The sequence below is a fragment of the Nanorana parkeri genome, unplaced genomic scaffold, assembly GCF_000935625.1.
Source record: "Nanorana parkeri isolate BGI_ZX_2015 unplaced genomic scaffold, ASM93562v1 scaffold101, whole genome shotgun sequence".
NCBI lineage: Eukaryota > Metazoa > Chordata > Amphibia > Anura > Dicroglossidae > Nanorana > Nanorana parkeri.
This window is the reverse complement of record NW_017306369.1, coordinates 1,238,246-1,263,311: the sequence shown is the minus strand read 5'-3', so window position 1 is coordinate 1,263,311 and position 25,066 is coordinate 1,238,246. Positions and strand designations below refer to the sequence as shown.

The 25,066-nt window shown below is 39.2% G+C and overlaps 1 protein-coding gene across 7 annotated transcripts in view; it reads right to left on the bottom strand.

The window, feature by feature from the left end:
* The window catches only part of PPFIA2 (PTPRF interacting protein alpha 2), a 235,524-nt gene that overhangs the window by 65,310 nt on the left and 145,148 nt on the right, over positions 1-25,066 (bottom strand). For 5 of the 7 annotated variants that reach the window (XM_018552926.1, XM_018552929.1, XM_018552924.1 and 2 more), the window contains 4 exons: positions 16,799-16,909; positions 8,682-8,906; positions 7,303-7,449; positions 2,270-2,404 (listed from right to left, as the gene is read on the bottom strand). In XM_018552926.1, coding sequence (XP_018408428.1) covers positions 2,270-2,404; positions 7,303-7,449; positions 8,682-8,906; positions 16,799-16,909 — 618 coding nt within the window. The remainder of the gene's footprint in view (positions 1-2,269; positions 2,405-7,302; positions 7,450-8,681; positions 8,907-16,798; positions 16,910-25,066) is intronic. The other 2 variants (XM_018552928.1, XM_018552925.1) reach the window with 1 other exon arrangement.

Here is a 25,066-nt window from a genome sequence, read left to right as displayed (position 1 = left end):
GGTAGAACATATCTAAGTATTAAGTCTAGTATATGGAGTAATCTTTTTTTTTTTTTTCTTAAGCGTCCGAAAATCATAGAATGCTTTTAATAAAAATGTTTCCCTAATTTTGCTATGCAGTGCCAGAAGGCAAAATCAAAAAGATGAATTCACTAAAATGATGATGAATTCAAGCTTAAGTTTGAAATGTCATGCTTAACCCCAGTCTGTACATTTCCATGCATTTTCATCACTTTCCTTCAAAGCAACAGCAAGGACCTAAAAAAACTCAACAAATCCATACTGAAAAATCTATTATTTTTAACCAGAAATATTGTTATATGTCATTACTGATGACATATAAGCCCATACATTTAGTACAAATGTATATTAAGAAAAACACATCTGTCCAACCCAACTGGAACAAGCATAGTATCATAAACCCAATATGCATTACAAAATAAGATAACAAAAGGCCACAATAATGGCAAGACAATTGTAGCATTGATCCATACTTACATTCTGTAGATAAAAGGAATGCAACAAGCTACACAGTGAGTGTGCTGCCCCTTCGGACACTGCAAGTTTATGAGACAGCTGACTTGTATTCTCTATGCTAATCTCTATGGATGATATCTCTATATTTGTTAGGCAACAGTTTTACCCTCCATCTAATGACTAATCTACAAATATGTTACATGAGAGCAAACATGTGAAAAAAATCAATAATCATTTTAGGGTAAACACCGAAAAACTCAAAATATGTCGTCATTGTAAAGACAAGACCTAGAGCCCTTACATTCCATAAAAACCATCTGCCTAAAAACTTGGGCCTTCTGAACGGCTAACAACACTAAAATGGCTTTGTTGTGCTAGACTTTGTTTTGTATATGTTTTGAACATAGCACCTAAACCATATATTCTACTGAAATCTATAAGGGAAACGCACCATTGATTGTTGTGGTAAATTTTCCACTTGCCCTTCTGTTAAAAACAACCCACTTGTAACAGCCACTGGAAATATTGGTTAAAATGAACGCCAACAAGAATTATCTCCTAACTTCCACATAAAAAGAAACTATGCAGAAATTCATTAACACAAAACCATCAGCGTTCAGATTCACATACCATCAGTCACAAAGACGTGTCGTAAAAGTTCAGCTCCTTTTCTAGGCAGCTTACAAGCAACTCTATCAAAGACAATGATTGTGCACTACTGTCTACCTATCAAGGACAGCATAAACTAAAAACAATTAAATAAAAGCAAACTAACTGACTGTCTTATGACACTTTCAATGTAATTAAATAATATGGTCCTCACCATATACAACTCTGAAGGTCATGAAATTACCTTAAAAACAATTTCTGACTTCAAGCTATTTTCAGTTTTCTTAAAAATTATATTTGGGCATTAGAAATTATTATGTTCTAAAATGTTCCCCTTGTTGTATACCAAGTAAACAATTTAGTTGCCTGAAACATCCAGTTGGTGGATACTTACCTTGTGTTGATATTGATATTGTTAGAAGTAACAGCATTTTCTGGTTAATGAACTAAAAAGTCTCTAATTTATGTTTCGGTCCTAATTTAACCATACATGGACCCACTGTTTATATTTAACATTACTGTTTGTTTTGTGTATTTTTATAATTAAATATGTTATGCTCCATTTATTGACTTGTGTTTAGAATACTTATAACTCTCAAAATAAATCGTTTCAGGTCATCAACATTGTGTTTGCTCCAGAAAAAGGACAATAGTAACTCTAAATTTCCAGTTAATACAAAAAGTCTAATTGAAAAAAAAAAAAAATAAGATTCAACACATAATCAGCTGTCAAACAAGAAGAACTGCTATTTGTAGCAGGATGGTATCTCGTTTTCATTTACAAGGTTGCCAAGGCGAGAGATAAATAGCTGCGTCAATAACCAAGATATCTTACTTTTTATTAAAACTATTGATCAAGAATTTTATTGTGAAAAGGAAGTACCTCACTGCAATAAGATAATATTGGAAAGTGAACAAAGCTCACTGAATATTTCCATTTCTTAAAGGCACACGTGCATAACACAAAAACAAAATTAACAAAAGGATGAAATCATCTGATGTGCAAAGTAAGCATAAAACCAAGCAAGACGCCTAACAAAGCCCAATGCATCATATCGCAATCAAACCAATGTAATAGTATTTTTATTAGGTTAATTAGGCTTAACCCTCTTTTTGCTAAAAACACCTACATAACCTACAGCTATGGCATCATTATAAAAATAATTTTCCACTTGTTTATTACCTTTGTAAGGGCCGATATCCTTTGTGCCAGCTCCGCTTCTACCTCTGGCAGAGTCTCTGCTTTCCTCATTGTTTGCTGAAGTTTTTGTTCGGCCAACTCCAAACGTTCCTGCAGCTGCCTGTTTTTCTCTTCCATCTATACTTCACGCAACAAGAAGAAAACATTAGTCATATGAAATTACTCACCCTTTTATGGTTATCAGTTTTTTTTTTATTATACATTTATTATATCTGTGATCATACAGCAAAAACTACACCTGGTTGTGTAAGATAACATGAACACTGTTCGTCCCAGAGCTCTGTCTCCCCTTTTCCTCTACTATCCTAGAGCCCCTGCCTCCCCTTTTCCCCCTTCCATCCCAGAGCCTTTGCCTTCCCTTTTCACCATTCTATCCCAGAGCCTCTCCTTTTCCCCCTTCTGTCACATGGCCTCTGCCTCCACTTTTCCCCCTTCCATCCCAGAACCTCTGCCCTCAGCTCACCCCTCACCCCTTCTGTCTCCTCAAGCATCACAAATTTACTCACTAACATATCAATATGCATGTCACACCACTTGCTGAAACTCAATCTGTCCAAACCTGAGCTTATATCAGTTTATGTAGCCCCCAACTTCTCCATCGAGATCAACAGCACAACAATCAATCACTTCCCTCAGGCTAGAGTGCCACATGTAATTCTAGATTGTGACCTCTCCTTTTGGTCACAAATCCAATTGCTGACCAAATCTTGCTGCTTTAACCTCTGTAACAACTATCATGAATGCTGCTGCCTGACCTATTCAACATACCAACCGCCACCCCTCTCTGCCAGTCACTCCACTGGATTCTGCTCGTCCAATGAAAAAGAATCATAATACTAACAACATCTATATGCCATCCACAACTTTGCCCCAAGCTAAACCACCAAACTCATCTCACAATATCACCAAAACCATCCTCTCTGCTCTTCCCAAGACCTCTTGATATTTAGCCCACTCCTCACCTCCTCCCATGCTTGTCTCCAGAACTTCTCTAGAACCTCTGCCTTCCTCTGGAATGCCCTACTCCAATCTGCATGGCTATCTCCTACCACTATCTGGCTTTAAATGATCCTTAAAAACGAATTTCTTCAGGAAAGCCTATCCAGGCTCCACCTAAAAACTGTTTACTAAAAACTGTTACTTTCTCCATACTCAATGACACTTGCAGAATGTCTGCAAACACACACACACACACACACACACACACAATCAGCAGTTGCATGTTGACACTGCAGGTCATTTTAGAAACAACAGTAAGTCTGTGCACTGGCCCATATTAGCAAGCCATAATAATGATCAATGAAGGGTGCATGTACAGTAGGGTGCAGTGAATTTTCTGCTGAACTCTCCTCTATAAATACTAGTTACCTGACTGTTCTGCCAAATGAATGGCTTCAGGACATTTCCGAGGCAGTGACCATAAACAAGCATGCAGATCAGCTGTATAAATGTTTACCCTGACCTACCTGACTTGTATACTTGTTCTTGTTCTGCATTAGCATTTCAAAATAGTAAAGTCAGAGGATCAGCATGACAGCCAGGCAACTGACGTTATAAGTCTTTTGTCAGTGATGGCGGTCTTCTTATTTCTTTCTGCACAGGTTTCCTCTAAATCTGTGCATGAGTTTATAGCAGCCCAATGATACTGTATATCATGTGGCAGCCTTTGTGGCATATACCAGAATTGACAGTCCAGGTTTGCATTTGGATATCTGTTTTTATTTATATAATAGAAGCATCTGATATGTAAAAACATGCATATTGTCAGGATAAAAAGTGACCCAAATTCTGAACTGTACAGATCCAAACCATACTGTCTCAACTATAATTTAAGTATTAATATGCTAATCAACAGCTTCACTGCAGGCACACTCTTTTCATGTTATTGTAGTTCAAGCATTAAAAGTGCTCAGTAAAAACAGAAAAGATAAAAAGGCTTTCAGAAGAAAACAAAACACTAATAGGCTAGATGCTAGATCAGTAACTTTGAATGTTATTGATGTTTCAGCACACCTGGGACAATGTTTACTGTCTGCTAGCAAAACAAAAGTAAACTGCTATAATTAAGAAATAATTAAATTAAAAATATGGACTATAATATTACCGACTGCTTACAAAACATTATTAGTATCTATTACTTAAACGCTACATGTATTTCAGGGTCAATGACATTTATGTTGGTTAATAAATTGACATTTATAAAGCAATTGTATAGAAAAAAATGCAAGGGCTCTGGATTGAGCACTAGCTCAAAGCAGACCAAATGAAGAACTTTGATACTGTGAGCGCTTGTTTACACTAAAAGCATGTGGGTTCCAGAGCGGCAGCTGCTGGAACGCACCGGGATCGCTAAAAAACTTCTCCACGCGTTTTGGGGCGGGAGAGGGGCGTGGCGGTGCATTGAATTCAATGGCACTGCTTCCACGCCCCCTCGCCCGCATTGCGATTGAACGCGTGGCAAAACTTTGCCAGCGTTGCGTTCCACTGCAAACGCAAAAAAATAGAGCAAGCCCTATTTTTTGCGTTTGCAGTGGAACGGAACGCTGGCAAGGTCTTGCTTTGCATTCAATCGCACTGTGGGCCACACCCCCTCCCGCACCAAAACGCGGGGAGAAGTTTCTTAGCGATCACGGTGCGTTCCAGCAGCTACCGCTCTGGAACGCAAATGCTTTCGGTTTGAACAAGGCCTAAACGTACCAAACACCATTCAGACCATGGGTCTCTTGGGATTACATTGAAGTAATCAAAAAACAAGTGCTAACAGACAGATACGTGCTACAACTGCATTGCACTGAGATGCGAATTAAATGCGATTAAATTTCAAAAAGTTAAACAGTGCAATGCGCCGGCATCGGTGCATCAGCACTGTACCTGTCATCACACACCAGCAACTGTGCATTCAGCACGACTTGCTGGCGTGGCCGGACCCTAAATGTGTTGTAGTTGTATATGCTATGTCACAGAATATGCTATCCTGTTATAACATCAGCATTGTAATAGGGATACATATTTCCGAAAATGCCAACAAATCTTATTTTAAGAAAATCCCTATAATGTAGTGAGAGCTGTCTCCCGTCTGTCTGCCCATCACTTTCAACAACTTCCTGGATTTCCAGTGTGCTTTGCATCCCTGCTGCGTGATGTAATATTGATTTCTCAAGTAATGATAGTGTTACATTGTTCAGACATTGAGTTGTAGTTCAGAAGACAGGCTCTGTGAAAGTTGTATTATGCAGATGCCTTGCTGCATTCCTTACTGGTTATCCCAAGTAGCAGGGGAGGGTGCTCACAGTGACCGCGGACGGCACCGCCAATAACAGTAATTGGTAGTGGAGGTCACCAGCACATGAAGTAACGTTTCAGAATAGCCAAGTGTCAATTTATTGAGGAAACATGTCAATCAAAGAGTTGTGACACAAAGAAGCACATATTCACAGGGCTAGTAAAATCGTATCGGTACATTGAGAAGTACATTATATGGGCATCTTCAATATGTAAGTTTACAAACTTCTAGATAATTATGGTTATTAGAAATGGGATAGAACATATGGAAATTCGTAGAAATACATATTTATTTCTATTTTTTGACTATAGATACCCTTTAACATTCATTGTATTCCTATCCTTACCCCTTTGTTTCCATCTTTTCTCTATTTTTTCCTGTCTCTTCCTTGTAACTTGCTGTCTATTTGTTTGAAGGCAATCAGTGGCTATGGAAAATGTCTTAGCATTGATTTTTTGTAAAACAGGTTTTCATTATGTGAGAGACAACAAAGAGCCTACTGTGGGTGTATTTGGAAATAACTCTTATGAAGAAGCAAAGGGATGACAGATTGCAGAGAAAGGGCAGTATGGTGGACCGGTGAACCCCAAATCATGAGTAGGAAAGCTGCGTCCACTGTGTGTATCTCATTGACTGCTGTTATCCACAGTTACTGAACTGTAGACTTTAGAAAGAACTGGAAAACCACTGCTGGAAGATTATTTAGATTCAGTCCCAGACTACTGAGGGTATGAAAACCTAAACACAACCCAGGGACTGGTCTAAGAGCAAGCCAGCTTGGAGGATCAGGTGAGTATAACTTTTTTTTTGCTCCCTAGACCAAAATGAGCAGTTAACCATTGCAGTACAAGGGTAGCCCCACTGCAAAGGTTAATACAAATTTTGCCTGGTGTTCTTTCCTATGAAAGTTTGTTCAAAAATCTACTACTGTATGGCAGCTTAACAATGGATGCTGCTTCATTGCTTTTTCACATGTTGACCTGGCTAACCTTAAAGTGAGTTTTAAGTCAAAAGTTTTCAAGCAAAATCTACTACTGTATGGCAGCTTTACAATGGATGCTGCTTCATGATATTTAAAAGTTTTAGTTTCCTAAAGAATAAGCTGGTCCCCTGACCACAGGCCCCAATATTCTGTTTTAGGGTGGCTCCTTTCCCTTGCATGGTCCAATGGAGCCACCCTTGTGTGTGCTAGTAAGCTGCGTGTGTCTTCACAAAACACAGGCACAGCAAGACAAGATACTCTCCTGCTCCAAACTCCTTCCCCATCATTCGTCTCCCCTCTCTTCCCTTCTCCAGTTTAGTTGATAGGCAGCTGCTGGAGACTGCTCTGTCCCTTGTGATCTTGTACTGGACAGTTCAGGGAAGCTATGCTGAGAGAGTTGGAGCCAGTTGTTCGGAAACATGATGTCTGTAAGTGTTTGGGAAAAACGTGAAAGAAAAGAATTTGCTGGGCAAAGTATATTTGTTCGATCATTATTGAAAAGACTTTTGAGAGTATAATACTACGTTGAGCGGACCTTTAACAAAATTAGAAGCTGGTATGACAGGAGGAAGTGAAAGGACTGGGCGTTTTTACATAACACAGTAAAAAGAGTTAATTTTAAGTTTTTGTCTGTAACAAATCAACACCAAAAGTCAGTTACATACTTGGCAATACGGCTGCAGCAGTTGAGGTAGTATATATATCACATTTATATATTTCAGATAAAGTGGAATTGTAAAGGTACTGAACCTGGCGTAATATAGCTTCCTTGTTCACCAATTCATTTTCCAGTTTATCATTCATATCATGAATGGACGTTGCTTCCCTTTGTGCACTGAGATATCTCTTCTCCAGAGTTGTGATACGCTCTTCCATATCCTCTTTCTGAGCCATAGCCTGAAACAAACATAGCTCTGTTGTTGCTGTAATACTGAAGCACATCAGTATATTGTATAGGGTGATTACACACACACACACACACACACACACACACACACACACACACACACACACACACACAAAGCAGGGTCAACATAAGCATAACACATGAGGGATTTGCATTATTCTGCATTATTTTCAGGATCAAAACGATTTTTTTTTAGATTCACTAAACATTTATCAAACATGGTGTACACAGTGTGGAGGCCAGTGCTGGGATTGTGAAACTCCATTGCACTCATTCATGGAGCATGCATTATCACTGGTCACACTATGGTCAATAAAGGAAGATGTTGGCAGTGGAAGAAGCTTCAGCAAAGCTGACACCAGTGGTTGTGGAGCAGAGAACGAGAGCATGAAGGTGCCATTACTAAATCATCCCAAACTAAGTATGCCATGCATACTTGCAAATTATGGCAAGCACTCCCGCTGCTCTTGCCACTCAATTACGCTTTAGGCCTAACCATAAAATGCCCTGAGATTGGATGAAATCATCATTTTCTTTTTCTCTTTGTTTATTAGTGTCCTTCCACCACGGTTTGCTTCTCTAGGTAGCTGTTGCCTTTGGGAAATACTGCAGCATACAATAAGTATGTATAAAGTTTAGACTCCTCTCTCAGATTGCGTTGTAAGGTCATGTTTTGTATATGAAACAGGTCTTAGTAGCAAGCATTGCTTTAATCTAGAGAAGGGAGAGGCATAAGGCCCTATAAGTTTACTTTTGGATCCAGTTATGGTTTGCTGCAGCTGATACTCTGGAACCCAATCAATAGCAAAACAAATAAAATAAACTGCAGTCTATGGAGAGAAGAATGACACGCAGGGAGCAGCTAATAACACCTGAGTTGCCACAGTATCATATTAAAGTGAGCCACAGGATCATATTATAGGAAGCTTATTTCTCAATATGAATATCCTATGCAAGCTTTCCTATGCAGATGTGGATGCTCATCAGATAAAACCACAGGTTGAGATTGTGTATTGAGCATTGCACATTACTCCTAAAAGGCTCTGTTATTTTGCTAATTCAGGGCAGGAAACAAAGTCCATCTAAGGCACACTTGGTATAAGTTAAGACTATGGATTTTTTAGGTACAAAAAAGTGGTTTACCCAATGGCTGAATAGTGAGAAATGATTTTTTAACGCCTGCAATGCACATAAAATCACACAAAACCAGAGTGAGTATTACAACCTCCCTAATGTCTCTCTGATATTTCGTATTCATTTCTTCAGTTTTTGTAAGTTCTTTTCGAGCCGATTCTGCTTCCTGCTCCACTTCTCCAACTCGCGCTGACAAGGATGATAATCGTTCCTTCATCTGGGTCATTTCATAATTCTGCTTCTCAAGTAGTTCTTGAAGTTCAACCATCTGACTGGCTTCATCATTAGAGTCTATAGAGCCATTTGATAACCTCTGCAGAACAAAAAGTAAAGATGCAAAAGTTAAAACGCGTTCAAGACACTTTTCCTGCATTCCACAGAAATACAATTTTGCTTTTCTTATTAATTATAAAATGAGAACTGATACCGAGTTAAAGAAAGAAGACCATGTATACATAAACAGTTAAAAAATACCTGGTTATTATATACACAAAAAAAGTATACCAGATTTCAGATGCGTAGAGTCTTCCTTAGAAAATGCACATAAACTCAACGAGTATGCAAGTGTGAACGGGGCCTGAGACTGCACAGAACACTGAACTGAAAGAAGTTAAGAAGGTAGAAGGGAGAGTGCCATGCTCAACTTTTACATGTAAGGGCATCCCTAGCCTTTTTGCCACCTCTGGTGGGGGCTGCTGGTGCATGCTAACTGGGGGGTGGGGATAATCCCTCCAGTGGTTAATCTACAGATAACAAAAATATGGAAGGGGAAACTAGTAAAGTGATATCAAAGATCATTCTTTAATAGGTAAACACTACAACAACAAAAGTAAGTACAGTGTATTTTCCCATTAAACGTGCTTTCTAGGTCCAGGAATCCCCCAGAGTACTCTGAAGCAGCTTCATCCTACGTCTAGTGTTTATTCATGTAAAATCACAGTGGGGCTCTTTACCAGTATCCTTGGTATTGACTCAGGAGCTACGTATCAGATGCTTTTGTATTGATAAGGGCGTACTTTACCATCTCCTCCAGTAACATTTGAAAGTCTGCTATATTAACTCTGCAACATGCAGCCTGCTGCTAAAGCTAAGAAAGAAAGCAGCACATATAACCTTTGAACAGAGTATTGCTGATGAAATCTTCTATTAGGAATGTCAATCTGCTGTTTTAGAGCCAAGTACAACTATGCTATTCCTTTAATCTTTCTGTTACTCTGATCTTTCCTCCTATTAACATATCACTTATTAGTGCATAAGCACAACAGCTCATTTGATTGTCTCCTTGTGCTGCCCCCCTCTCTCAGTCCTGCTGTACAGGTAGTTGCAAAAGGCTGATACCTGATATAAGTCAAATTCAAGTAATATTGCTAGTTGATTTTAAAAATTCATTTTTTTAACCACTTGCAGACCAGGGTTTACACCCCCTTCCTGGCCAGGCCATTTTTTAGTATTCAGCGCTGCAGTACTTTGACTGACATTTAATCAGTTATTCAACGCTGTACTGAAATTAATGACACAGAGATTTCTTTTGGTGGTATTTAATCACCATTGGGGTTTTTAATTTTTACTATATAATGAATAAAGAACCGAAAATTGTTAAAAAAACATTTATTATTACCCAAATTTGTCATGAAATATAAAATACGGGTCACGTCGGGTGAATAGACACCAAACATGTCAAGCATTAAAATTCCGCGCACCCACGAAATCACAAAAAAGACCATGCCCAAAATTGGCCATTTGGCGACACCTTAAAAGCTTTTACTGCTCATCAGTATAGTGTTATCAGTGATTGATGGCCCTAGAAATTTTGCTCTCACTCCGATGTTCATTTAACATGTGTCATTTTCGCACATAGGTGCACCCGGCGCATGTTTGTGTGTATGTGGGGGCGGGGGACCTTACAAAAATGTTTGTGTTTTTTTCTTTTTTTTTTATAAACGTCTTAAATTTTTTTGGGAACTTTAATTTTATTTGTACTTTTTTTCCACTTAACTTTATTGCTGAGAAGCCCCTTATGTGATAGCCAATTTACACAGAATTGATCTCTTTCTGAAGACATCAAGGGACCTCCAAAGAAACTGATGAAGCAGAGATCTGCTTCACCAGCTTCTCTCCAGCTACAGAAGCCGGAGAATGACAGCTGAATGTGGAATGGATGTAATATACATCACTTCCTGCATTCACAGAATGGGAAGGAGATCAGAGGGAGATCATGTACTGACTCCCTCAGATTTCCAGTCACAGAGACGCTGTGCCGGTCCCGGCCCCGAACCAGGCACAGCAGAGCTGGGGATTGGTGGCGACGTAGGGGCCGCACACCCGCACGCATAATACAAGCAATCTGGCGTCTCTACAGATGCTAGAGCGCTAGTATGTAAACAGCCATCGCTGACTGTTTCCTGCTCGTGCCCACCGCTCAACAGCGAGCACGAGCTAGATGGGTGAGGACGTTTAAAAACGACGGCTCACATTCAAGAAGTTCCCGGCCAGTCATTGAATTACAATGGATGGCCTGGAAGCAGTTAAATTAACACATGTCTGCATTAATTGTTTCTTAATACCAAAATCAATACCTAAAGGACCACTATAGGGACACATTTTGTATTCTGGTAATACCTGTATTGATAGTATGCAGAGTATGATTTTATTTTTTGTTTAACATGCCTTCATTTATATTTTTCTCCACATTTACATGCAGTGCAAGCTTTCCAGCAAAAGTAATTACTACAGGGGTTGGGACAAGCCATATAATGCTGGGGGTACTTAAAATTGTCAGCTTTTATTCATATGGTTTAAACCTTTTTTCCAAAAGAAAGAAAAACCTGTTGCTGTAACTGGTAAAAAAAACAGTATTATCTAGAATAAGGCTTCAATTAGCTTGTTTATTTTTTAAACTACATGTCCAGCTGTCCTGACCACTGGGCGACAAAGCTGCTGTACAATTTCTCTTCAGAAAGAACAGCATTATCAGCCTGGTAAAGGAAGTGGAAGAATAACTGATCTACTGGCAGGATCAGCAGGTAATAAATCTCCATGATCAATATAAACTTCCCTTTAGAAATCACTTGACAAAGTCATTTGTTTTACAAAACTTATTCAGTTTTTAGCTTCTATTATATTAGTTGTTTAATTTTTTCTGTGATTGTGCTCATTAAACATTTCCTGGATATGTCACTCCATGTAATTTTTCATTTGTGGCACACCAACGTCCCCACACCCAACTGGATGCTAATCACACAGCTATTGCAGGGGTAAGGTTGCTTGCGGTACAAGGAAGGTGCAGAAGTTGGAACTTGTCAGTCCAGCAACAAAGACCCAAGAGTATAGAGATGAGTGAGAATAAGGATGGTTACTGGAAATTTAAGGGGCTGGCTGGGGTCTAAGACAGTGCCTAGGTACCAGGGGTGAGAATACGCTGACTGGACAAAGACTAATAAACCTACAATGGTGTGGTCTAATAGCTGCTGGTGCATGCTCTGTCTGTACACAATTGTAGGGGCATGCATGATAGCAGGAAGGGGATATTTGCAAATGTGGAATTTATTTGCATCTTCTCTGGGTTCAGACCATATGCATCTAGCATTTTGTGTTGTTGTGACATTTTTCTGCAATCAGAAATATTTGGATAACTATCTTTTTTTTTAAACTCATGGTGATGGAGCACAGGAGAGAGAATCTTGAGAGTGTTTGTGGAATTATGCTTGTTCCTCTTCCCTGCTCTTTTGCTATATCAATAAAACTATGTAACGGGAGACCTAGAAAACTGCTGTGTCAATATAGGTGACAGACTGTATCTTATGTGTCATTTTTTATTTTTCCCATATTGCCACTTTCAACATTTTTCTTACTATGCACATTTCAAAAGTTTGTAAACCTCTATAGTATGTTATCATTTGCTATGTGAAGTCCACAGTATTTCAAATGAATCCCACTGAGTTTGACCAGCCTGCTATATCGGTTGGTAATAGATTTCTTTACTTTGTTTAGAAACTAAGGAAAATGACTGCCCATCAAATAAACAAGCACCAGTAGTAACAACTGCAATTTTGTAGCGTGAATGTTAGACTTCAGAGCTAAGGATACAATTTCAACTCCAATCAAAATTTCTACTGCAAATATTGTAATAAGCAAATTCGGCTCAGACTAGAAATAGTGGTATGCATATTGTGCATTTTAAAGGAATTGGTCATGTTCACATATTACACATGCTATACCAGTGGCGGCACAGCAGTCATACCTATGTGGCCCCTGACTGTATAAGGGTTACCATACATGTTATAATCTAATTGTACAATCTATGTCCAATCTTAGATTTACCAAGTCAATGTAATATGACGACAAACCTAAATAATCCATTCAATTTACACTACATAGTTGTTGTTGGATCTAAAAGGGATTGTACAATCTAAGTGTACAGTGTATGGTCAGTATAAGATCGATATTTATTGTGAATACACATTTACTTAATATAAATGGTGCTACAACTACACCTACCCACATGTAAATCTGGAGTATTGCATATCAAACACAACAGGGTAATAAACTATACTTATATGTAAATATAAATATTTACTTTCTTCATAAGATTTATAGGGCTACATTATATATGAGCTGGATAATTTGCAAGAAGTATTAAATTAGGTCTGTGAATACTCTTATGAAGGTATTAATATAACAAATGTATAAAGGGAATATTATTATGAGGTGCAAATGAAGAAGTATTAAAAATGACAGGCTTCTACTGAATAATTTTCTTTCAATTAGCAGCTAATGTTTTGGTTCTTCGGCTCCAATACAATTTTTACAGAAATAGGCACTAGGCAGAGAGCACCCAGAGTGGCAAGCTCTACACCCTGGCCTGCATTTTATGAATGTCCGCCGGCACAAAAAAAAGGAGTAAGCTGTATCCACTCTCTGCTGTGACTATGGTCTTTAATGGCCAAGTAAAGCTGAGAAGGTGAGGTCTATTTTCCTAGAAATAAACACACACCCCAGAGTAGAATTTTAGCGTTGTGTACTATGTGTCACAAACCCACATTTAAACACCTGTAAAATCTCATCTCTTCTACTCTATTTACGCTACCAAAGTGGAAAATAAAACATAAAAAAGTTATACTCACCAGACCATCTGAGCCAGCTAGTTTTTAGATGATTGTCTCGCATATATATCTTCCCCTCTACTGCAGGGGTCTAAAGATCCTGGTGTCATCATACACTGTGCATACGGGTATAGATATGAGGATGCCGAGGAGCAGTCCATCTGTGCACAGGAGGAGGAGACACACTTCAGTAATCACCTGAAGTAGGGAGCTGGCTCAGATGGTCTGGTTAGTATAACTTTTTTTTCTTTTTTAGCACCTAGACAAAAAAGAGCACTAAACCTTTGGAGTGCCGAAGTAGCCCCACTGCAAGGGTTAACAACGTGTTTTTCTGCGGTTTTTCTTTAAAATTTGCTTTAAATCAGTTTGTAAGCACTATACTGTCAGCATAAATATTTGAAATCAACTGTATATAGAAGCTTCCAGCAGCAGCCTGCACGCTTGTTTCTCATATGAATGGAAAAGTATATTGTAAGCATATTATTAATTACACAAAAAGGCAGAGCTCCTAGCATCTTACATCAGAATTCTTTCCTGGAAGCAACTGCAAATGTAAATATCTAAAGAGAAACTGTTGCAAAACATTTCAAAAGTAAGAACACTTAAGGGCAATCTATACCTGCCACATTCAGCCCTGAAAAGCTCCCAACGTAGAAACATTTTATGATAAAATATGCTGATTTGTTGGGTAGCATTGGTCAACAAAAAAATAGCACAAAAACAAATGCATCCATACCGCCTACAGGAAAAGTTTTATTATTTTCTACAGTTGGTTGCAACTTTGATCGACGGCAGGTGCAAAATGTCAATGGTAGCAGTCAGAGAAAACAAACATTAATCGATTCTTTTTCTCTTGTTACCGAGTATAAGCACAATTCTATCTATAACTCTGGTGGCCCACATGTTCCTGGTGTGTGGCCCGTTGTTTTCTGGGCTAGCTCCACCACCTGTTGGGCACCTGTGGGCAGTTTGAAGAGTGGCAGCGGGGTGCTGGTGCTGGAATGTTCTCTGTGTTCCAGCACCTGACATTTAAATAGTGTCAGGTGCGGGATTATGTAATCAGGTAAATACTGATCAAAGGGGGTGGGGGTGTTTTTTTAACAGAACCTCCACTGACCAGCAATATAAAAGGTGCCCATACACTGCTCGATTCTCGTATGAGAATCGCGGGAAATCCCGCGATCGTACGAGAATCGAGCAGTGTGAACGAAGATATGCGACCATTTCTACTGTACGGTCGCACGTCTTTTGTCTAAGGAGCATGCTAGAAAACCAGCCGAAAATCGTGCGCACGCGCACACTGCCCGTTCAGCATTGCGGTCATCGGAAGCCCGTCCCTCAGGGAGGCGGGCTTGCGATGATCGAGAGTACGATCTGCCTGTCCAAGATGGGCAGATTGTACGTTTTTTTAATCACTTTACAACCATCGCAAGACTAAGGTCTTGCGATGGTTGTACAGTGTATGGCCACCTTAAGGGTAGGAGGTTAACAGCACTACCACTAACCAGCAATGCAGGTGGGGGTAGGTTGCAGGTTGCTGGTTTACCAGCACTGCTCCTGAACATCAGTGAAGGGGGGTTAAAAGTACTGCTACTGACAACAATGCTGTGGGTTTATTACAGTGGCCACAGAGAGCAATGTTAGGGTGTTATTGTTGTAGCCACTGTAACAAATGCTGGGGGTTATTATTGCGGGCACTGACATCATTGCTAGGGGTAATACTGCGACTTCTGACACCAATGCTGGGGGTATTATTGCAAGCATTGACATCATTGCTGAAGACTATTATTGCATCCACTAACACCAAAACAGAGAGTTCTTATTGAGGGCTACTGAAACCAATGCTGGGGAGTTATTATTGTAGATACTGACACAAATGCTGGGAGATATTATTGCATCCACTGACACCATTGCTGAAGGCTATTATTGCATCCACTAACACCAATGCAAGGGTAATATTAGGGCCTCGGACACCATTGCTGAGGGTTATTATTGCATCCACTGATACCAATGCTGGGAGTTTCTTTTACTGCCACTGACAGACTATAGGGGTTATTTTACTCCCACTCTCTCTTCAATGTGCATTGCAGTACACTGCAATAGATAAAGCAAGACCAAAATGCTCATTGTGCATTACAGCACATTAATTTCAAATAGGCTGTCTATCCCAATGCATTGCACCTCTACACATAAAAAATATGCTGCTATTGTGTTACCATCTGAGAGTTTCATGGGCCGCACTTGAGTTGACATATTATCACTGTAGAAGTGTTGTGACCTGTGATGCTGTATACCTTACAGTTATCTCTGAGAAATTGTATGAAATATCTGTCAAGTATGCTAGATGACATCACCAAGAACCTAAATGCCCTTGCCTACCAGCATGCACTCATGGAACTACTGTTCTAGAATAATTGTAAAGCTGTACTCTGGAACTACTCTCATAAAACACAGATTCAGTTAAAGTTTATAAAAAAAACATTTCTCAAAAATAGGGGTGAGACTCCCAACCACTGAACACAGACAACTTCAGACCATGCCAGTGTGCTGGCATACCAGCATTGACATGATGCACACTAACTGGCCAAAAAAAAGCCACACACTCTAATATTTGGTTCAACCACCTTTAGCTTATGGCACACATTCGCCATGGCATTATTGCAATAAGCTTATGTGATGTCACAACATTTATTTCAGTCCAGAGTTGCATTCATTCTTAAGATCTTGTAGTCATGATGGGAGAGTCAGACCACTGCATAATGTCTTCTCCAGTACATCCCAAAGATTCTCAATGGGGTTATGAAAACCATGGATGTAAAAACCTGGTCATTCAGTATACTCATTTTGACCTCATTTTTTGTGGAGATAAAGTTGCTGAACCTAGACTAATTATCCAGTGGAGGACTCGATTTGCTTAGCTAAATCCAGGTGGTGACTTTTTTTTGGCCAGGTAGTGTACTGATGAAAAGAGTTCACTTGGGCTACTTTTTATTAGTAGGGAACTGTTGCACAATTAGGCATATTCATTCCTCTGCATCATTAGAGGTGTGATGCCACCTTCAAAGGCAGAGGGAAGGCTGTAGATGCTGTTTAAACATATTACCTTGTCTAGAATCTTCTGCCCTTGTTCTACTGCTTCCATAGGCTCCTGATCATCTTCGCCAGTAACTATCTTCCTCTGGATATGTGCATTCTGCTCCCTCAACGCAACAATCTGGAAAAACAAAGGACACAAATATCACTAACAGTATTCTGTACACAAGATTCATATATTAGAAACTGACTGTTGTCAGGGTAAGCTGATAATTGTAATTTACTAGGTAACTAGTAGCAGAAGCATATTGTCACTGGAGGTCATAGTATAAATACAGAACAAACATACATACCATTTTAGTGTTCTGCCTTTCATAATGAACACTTTTAACATAACTAGATCTAATCAAGCAATCTTTAGAGCAGGCACAGGTATTACCACTGCATATAACAAATCTCACATCATACATATACTATGCAGCAAAGACTCAACGTGGGTCTAGCCACAAGACATAAACACGCAAATAGCTAAATAACACATATTATATATTGTTGAGTGCAACAATATAGAATATAAATGTTTCTATTGAGCCCAGATTAATGCTACAATAGAGAACAATTAATTAGAAATAGCTACACCAAGAAAATACAATGATCTATAGTGTCCTTGCACACAGCAGTGTCATTTGCTTCAGATTTCTGCAGCTTCTACAAAGTTTTATGTTGCATTCACACCACTTGCATTGAGTTTTTGCGTTTAGATGTTTAGTAACAGGTTCCCTGCAGTACAAACACAATATGATAGGTGTATTTATTTTTCCCACCACCACCAACTTCCAGAGCCCTCATAACTCCTGTGCAAGTTTTTAGCCCCCCCTCTCATTTCCTCCAACGCTGACTGGAGGGATGAACAGGGAGGGGGCATGCACAGCTGTCAATCAGGCAGTGGGGTGGATCCCGACAGTATTGTCGGGTTCTGTCCCAGCTGCAGCGTGGCTCTGCCCCGTCAGCATATGCTGGGCAATAGCCTGCAATTTTCTGAGTTTTGGGTCACAGGAGGACATTACTATATGTCCTCCTGTGACCATAAAGAGAACTATGGCAAAAAAAGGTTGGGCCATATTCTCTTTTAAGGTCTAGTGTCTATGTCTGTTCAGGGAGAGCGGAGCCCACGGCTGAAGAGTAAAGTGCCCCAAAGCAGCAGCGCTTTACTCTTCAGCCAGGTGTCCCTGGACAGACACCTGTACTCTGGCCTGGACTGAGGTTGTCCGGAGGATTCCAGTGTTCCCCTGCAGGCCCCGAGTCAGACAGTAGTTGATGCCTGATGTTTGGAGTGGAGGCGAGTTTGAGTGTTGGTGCTCCAAAGCGATGTAAACAAGACCAAAAATGCACAATAAAGTCTGATGAAGCATATTGGAATCTGCGAATTGCGTCACTTATTGATACTGCACTTCGCTAAGTTTTCCCTGTCTTAGTACACAGAATATCTACAATTGTATGATTGAAGAAACATTTTCAGATGTTGGACTCTACACTTTGTAAGACAATTTGGCTTGTGCTTGGTTTCTACTTATGGATCATTTTGGAGCATGTAATTTTGTTTGTTTTTATGGATTGATTTTTTTAGACTTGATAAAATAAAATTTGCATATCTTTATATGCTGATGTATATCCATATTAATACACCTTGAAAGTCCAATAGTGTTGTTTGGTTATCAAAGCAAATTATGTGAGTGCTGTTTAGTAGGAGTACCAATCAGAATAGGACCCCCCATATCGAAAAAAAATGCTCATTTCCAGTTGGAAGTCTGTTTTTGGAATTAACTGCAGGCAGGGTCTTAATCAACTTTGTTTTCTTTCTGGTCATTAATCATGTCCTCATGTCCTTCACTGGTCCCTCTTTTCCTTTTCTAGTATGATGAGCTTTTATGCCTTGCCACTAAACCTGTAGCAATTATTTCTAAAAATGTACAGATAGCATGGCCTTTGATGTAGCATATGATGAAAGTTCGGAGGATTTTTTGGATGATCAGAATATTAGATTCATGCATTTTTGAAAGTTTGTAAGAACGGGTTTAAAGTGTTCGAGCCATAGTCTGCCTTTTTGTCAGTGTGTCTAAGAAAAGAATTGACCCCAGCAGTTTCTCATCTCATTATATTTTATTGCCTAATATTTCTTATTTTCTTATTATTATAGGAACAATTTATTTGGTTGCCATTAATGAGCCAAACTGGTTTAGGCAGCTCTTCTCTCAGTCATTTTAATATTTGTGGCCCAGTGTGTCAGATACTCAAGCACCAATGACAGATATATAAAAAAGGGGGCCCAAACTATAACCCTTCATAGGACCCTATTTTTTCTTTCTTGATCCAGCTTTAATTAAGTTTGTCAAATAGCCTCTCTGATACAAAACTAATGGGAAGGCAGGACAAAGGTGCACTTGTTCCTCATACTAGTGTGTACAGGGTTTTCTAGTGGGGACACCAGGTGTGGGACAGGTTTGTAAAAATGTAATTGATATGGATTGTGTTTAATGGATCTTATGTAAAGGGGGATACCAAGCAACACTTTGTAAAATGCTGTGCAAACTGTTGGCACTATATAAATTCTTATTAATAATAATAATAATAATAATACCATAAAAAACATACTTGATGATAGTTTCCATTTAACAAGCCAATTACGTACAATTTTCAAATGGATCAGCAAGACAATATTTTGTTTAAAAAAATATGCCAACTGGCCCTTCAGCAGCAAATGTGTCAAGAGAGCAAGATCAAACACTAAATGATGTATGATCTAATGTTAATGACTTATGAAACCTGTGGATGGTTTAATTTAAATGTGACAAACTCCAACATGGAAAAAAAAATCTATCCTGCAAAAACTACTGGAATGAACAGTCTGATTAATAGTGCAAACAAACATAATACTCTGCTGACCACTGCAATCTTTTCAAATACAAAGGATTAAAATGAATCTAGCGAAAGAAGTCTTTAATACTCAAATGCCCTACATTTCTTTTTCAGATATTTGGTGTTCAACCTACTTAGCCAGTGATACACTGCTAAATTACTGTTACGTGTTCTGTAGCACATTCATCAGATCAGCCTGCAATGAAAACTCCAAACATGAAATGGTAAATAAACAGTATTCGGGGGGGGTGTGGGTGAGAGTACAGCTAGAGCTAAGGGGAAGGGGGACAAGTCAACTGCTCCACAGGTTCTGAAGGTCTGGGAATGTGTTGTCATACCTGGCACTCCTTTATTTATCTTCACAATGTACCCTTTTGTGCCAATTTACCCTATAATGTTCCTTAGTCATGCAGAAAATGAAGAGTCTACAATTCCCTTCATGTTTGTTCGAAGGCCTGTGGATTTTGGTTGCACAGCTACATACAAGAAAATATAGAACCCCTTGTATTTAAAATAATTAATATCAGTATATTCCCTATCAGCACTGTCCTAGATTGTCCCTTGTATTTCCTTCTCAATTAAACTTACTGTATATTCTACAACTGAATACGTATTTTACACACTAGATGCTTAATAGTAAGCTAATAGAAGAAGAGTCAAAGGTGCCATAAACCTTGCAGGATGGCTACACCTGCAGGCAAGCCCACAGGTTTTCACACCAAAATGCATGATTGTTTGTTTATGCATGATGTTGTCTATTATATGGTCAATCTTAGCAGCTACCTACCCATTTGAATTGTCTACTTCTCCTACCCAGAATGTCACAGGTGTCAATAGCGGGAGAAGGCCCAAGCAAAACACATCTCCCAATGGTCAACAATTTTGCACATCAATTGTAAATGGCTGTAGCACAAACAATACTGTAGGATGCATCTGCCTCCAGTAGGTCAGTGCAGTGTGCGGTCACACAATTTGCAACTGACTGATGATATGCAGTACTCTGGGGCCTAGACATGTTTTTAGCAGCTTAATGGGCTCAGTCTGGGCTCAGGCACTATCAGACTGTAGTGCACATCTTTCTCCTATTCCAGATGTTATGCTGACCTGCAAATAACCTAGGTCTGTGTGTGCTATTCTGCACTAACTCTATAAATCCTTAAAGATTATTCTGTAGTTTCCCAAATATTAGAGGGACACAGATGTCACTTGCAACATGCATTCATTTAACACAAACTCAGAACTCTTTTATTTATTTATTTATTTATTACAGGTATTTATATGGTGCCCCAGCTTACCTCCAACAAGTTCTTACATACGGTTTTACACCTATTTATAGTTTTTGTCAATGCTCACTAATTTGATGCAGAGGACATGCAACTTAAAAGATTTTTTTTAAAATAAGAAATTATATAGATTCTTCATCTATTGTAGTGATTGCCAACCAGTGCAATTCAGCACACATAATATGACACCTAATCACATTATTTCAGTAAGATAACTGTGTGCTATTAACCCACTAAAAAATGGCCACAGAAAATGCTAGTGTGTAACTAAGTGGTAGGCCAGCTCCCTATAGGATGAGGCTGGCAGTCTCTCTCCAAGGGTAACCTTGGGGCTTACCCGGGACTCATGTCTTCACCACAAACATAATATCTGCATAAGAACTCTTACCCCCAAAACAAGTCTCAGTAGTACTCAGAACTGCCTCTTGTTGGTTCTTCTTGTCTAACAGCCACAGGGAGTCCTAAAGCACCTGGGCATTCAGCACCCACATATGCCTTTTTCAAGGATGGAGGGCAGTCTCACTGACTCTCACTGCACAGAGTGCAACACTTGCCATGATTCAGTGATGAGCACTTCTTTACACTTTCCAGCCCCACAGCACAGAATGTCCAGTCAGGTTCAGGTGAAATATAAACTTTACTTGATAATTAAATGGTACATTTCCAGTTTAGTGGTATCACAAAACCAAAATGCAAACTTGCATCCTGTCTTTCTTTTATACCTCAATCTCCCATAGAAATGGTATCGCCACCGAAGAGAGTATGTACAGGACACATCACAATCCAAAAATACTAGCCCATTTTAATGGGAACTTCTTGCCGCTCTCTCTGTGGGCCAAACTCTCCTGCTATCTCTGCCAACCTATGCATTTTATAACCCACTCTGAAGGGCCCAAAAAAATAAAAAACATTTTTCCCAGCAACTAATAAATGAGATCTTCCCTAAAAGACTACTAAACCCTGTTACAAGCAGATTGCAAAATTAAGACACCATTTTGTGGGAGACAGTAAATGTCCCAGTTGGATGCAGTGCTCTGGTTTGCAGAAACCAGTGAGCTCTGGTGTCACTCTACATCTTGTACATGGGGACACTAAGGGTGCACTAGCCCTATCCTGCACAAAAACCAGGGAGCAAGAAGTCCGCATACACTGGCACACCGCTGCAGAGGGGTGTTAAAAAAAAAAAAAATGACTATAGGGACCAGCGCTGGGGTAAATTGCCTCTCCCCTGCAAATAAAACAAATAGCACTTGAATCCATTTATTAGAGCTGCCATAGTAATAATAAGCTTTTTTTTATTATTTAAGATATACAGTAAATACATTTTTTTACAGGTAGGATTGGCAGAAGGCACTCTCCCTACAAACAAAATTATATTCAATTGTATATTGATTTTAAGATGCTGTGGATAATGGATGACTATGGTGTGTCATGATTTAAAGAGACCCTGTCTCCATTTGTTCTCCCTCTCCATAAATAACTTTTTATGACTTGCAGTGTATTTATACTGTTTGTGCTGGCCAAGTTCCTCCACACAACTCCCACCCTGTACTGTCTTAGCCTGGGAAGAAGTGAAGGGAAATACTACAGAGTGTCACTTGAGTGACATCACTAAATCTGCTGGATCACATCCAAAATGGCAGAGCCAGACTGCAGTCTTAGGCCTTTTAAAGGAATAGAAAAGGGAGGTCTTTACAAGTAAATACCAGGCCTAAAATACATTAAATATTACATATATATGTTTTTGGGAAGTTTGCTGTTGAAATTAATGATCTGGCCTCTCTGCCGCCTATTAACGCTCATGTGGGATAATGCATTAACCTGACATTGGTATGGCTGGCACTGCTAAGCTGCCACTGCTTTGGATGACACTGATAACAGCTGGCACTACAGGGTGGCATAGGTCAGGCTGTCACGGGTTGCAAGTACCTGGCTAGAAGCTGTCCTCTTGTTGGCAAAACACTGGCTGTGTGCAGATAGGAAGTGGCATCTGCGCCTACTATGTCCACTCACTCGATGATTCTCCAGTAGTTTTTGCAATCCCAGCAACCACTGGGGAATCATAGAGTGAGTGGACAGAGCAGGTGTAGATGCTACTTCCTGTCTGCACACTGCAAGCGTTTTGCCAGCAGGAGGACAGCTTCTAGCCGGGTACTTGCAACCTATGACAGCCTAACCTATGCGCCCATGTAGTGCCAACGGTTATCAGTGAAATCCAAAGCAGTGCCAACCATACCAGTGGGAGCATAGCAGTGCATGCAATAACATTGCCAGGCATTGCAAGTACCAGCCATAACCAGTCATGTCTGAAATAAATGTTGCATTGCTAACTCAAGCAGTTGGATCTGTATTAATGCAGCAATACACAGCACAGAAAACCAACAATATGCCTGCAAATTTCACCACAGCCTAAGCACACCTCAAAGCTGGCCAATTCCCTTTTTTACATCACTTCCCCTTAGCACCCCCCTCTTGTAGGTCATTTTGCAGGCGTTTTTGACTCTTTAATGCCTTGAAAATGCCTGCTGAATGCCTTGTTAACACTGTAAGCAGTGTTGCTCTCTGATTAAGTTCTCAACACACCCGTGAAAGAACCCTTAGATTGGGCAGGCTAAATTAATCTTGTTTTAAGTGTCTTTGAGGTGCATTGCAGTCTAAAATCGTGCTTTTGCAACACTCACTACATTAGCTGAAGTAAATTGTACAAGCTAGGAGCCAGTCATGGTGTGTTCAGTTTCTGTAACATGGAGAGAAGAGTATTTATTCTTACTGCCTACAACATAACAAGACTTATCCTTTGAAAGTAATGAGGTCTTTGTTGCTGTCCACTTTAGCATGGTCACAGCAGTTAATTTAAGCTGGAATGGACTATAGGCTTTTGTTAGGTCCAACCATTAGAAGCAAAAACAGGCTTAGCATTAAAGAGTCGATTTTAATGCTTGCAAGTTTGCCTTTAGCATTTTGGTGGAAAGTTTGAGGTCAACGTACAACAATTTATTTGTAATAATTAACCGCTACAATACAAAAAAATCCATGTAACTCTATGCTAACAAATATATTAAAAATGTTGCATGTTAAAGAGAAAGTATGTTAAAATTCTATTAACACAACTTTATCAATTACCTGTAGGATATGTCATATAGGAGCAAATGTTTATGAGCTAAAGCAGGCCACAAAGTGTTCCCCAAGAAAAGTGAACACAGCGCACAACGTCTATCATGTTGATTTCTCTCTCCTTCATCCAGAAATTTTCTATCAAGTTAAAACAAATACCATAACTCCAGTCTGAGTTTTAACAACTGCAATCTAGGGATTGCTAGAGAGCAGCAACATTAGAAAGGTAGCTATAAAGGACTTACAACAAGGAAAGCACCAAAAGCAGAACATAAGTCCAGATTTAATTGTATTATTTAAATAACTTGTTTTCATTAATTCAGTAATAACTCATATAATAAAAAAACTGTGTTTTTGAACTGTGGAATTAAAGGAAAGTGTTGAGTTATTTGGATGTTGTGAGTACTGTTGTTATAAAAGATTACTTTAGATAATTCTGCAGTTGTCACCGGAACTCTTGACTGCTCACTGGACAAACTGAAATACACTTAACTTAAAATACTTTTATCCCATATTATAAAGGCAGGAGTAATCAATCTGATGTTGGGAAATATTGTAGGGAAGAGAGAAAGCGGACAACGAATGTTTAGGTGGACAGAAAGCATTATTAATGCAATGAATGTAAAACAGGACAAATCCACAAAAAACTGCCACAGACAAGACAGAAGAGGCAAAATGACTCCTTTAAGATGTCTACCACACAGTGCCCAAAGCTTGGAATGTACTATGCTACCCTACTGAAGTTCTAGAATTATTATCAACATTGTTAGGTATGTAACTATGACAATAGAATTTGTCCATGTTATGAAGTGCTGTTCTGTTTCTTTCCACAGATGTGTGTTAATGACTAGTATGTTCCCTACCACAGATGTTTGTTAATGACTAGTATGCTCTTTTTATTGTCTTTTTTTCTATTGTAAAAGGATGCTGATAAACAGTGTATAGCTTTTGTAGACACTAAACTAAGTAGAATATAAAAACAGTCCATTAAGTCAGTGAATTAAAAATATAAAATATACATATAT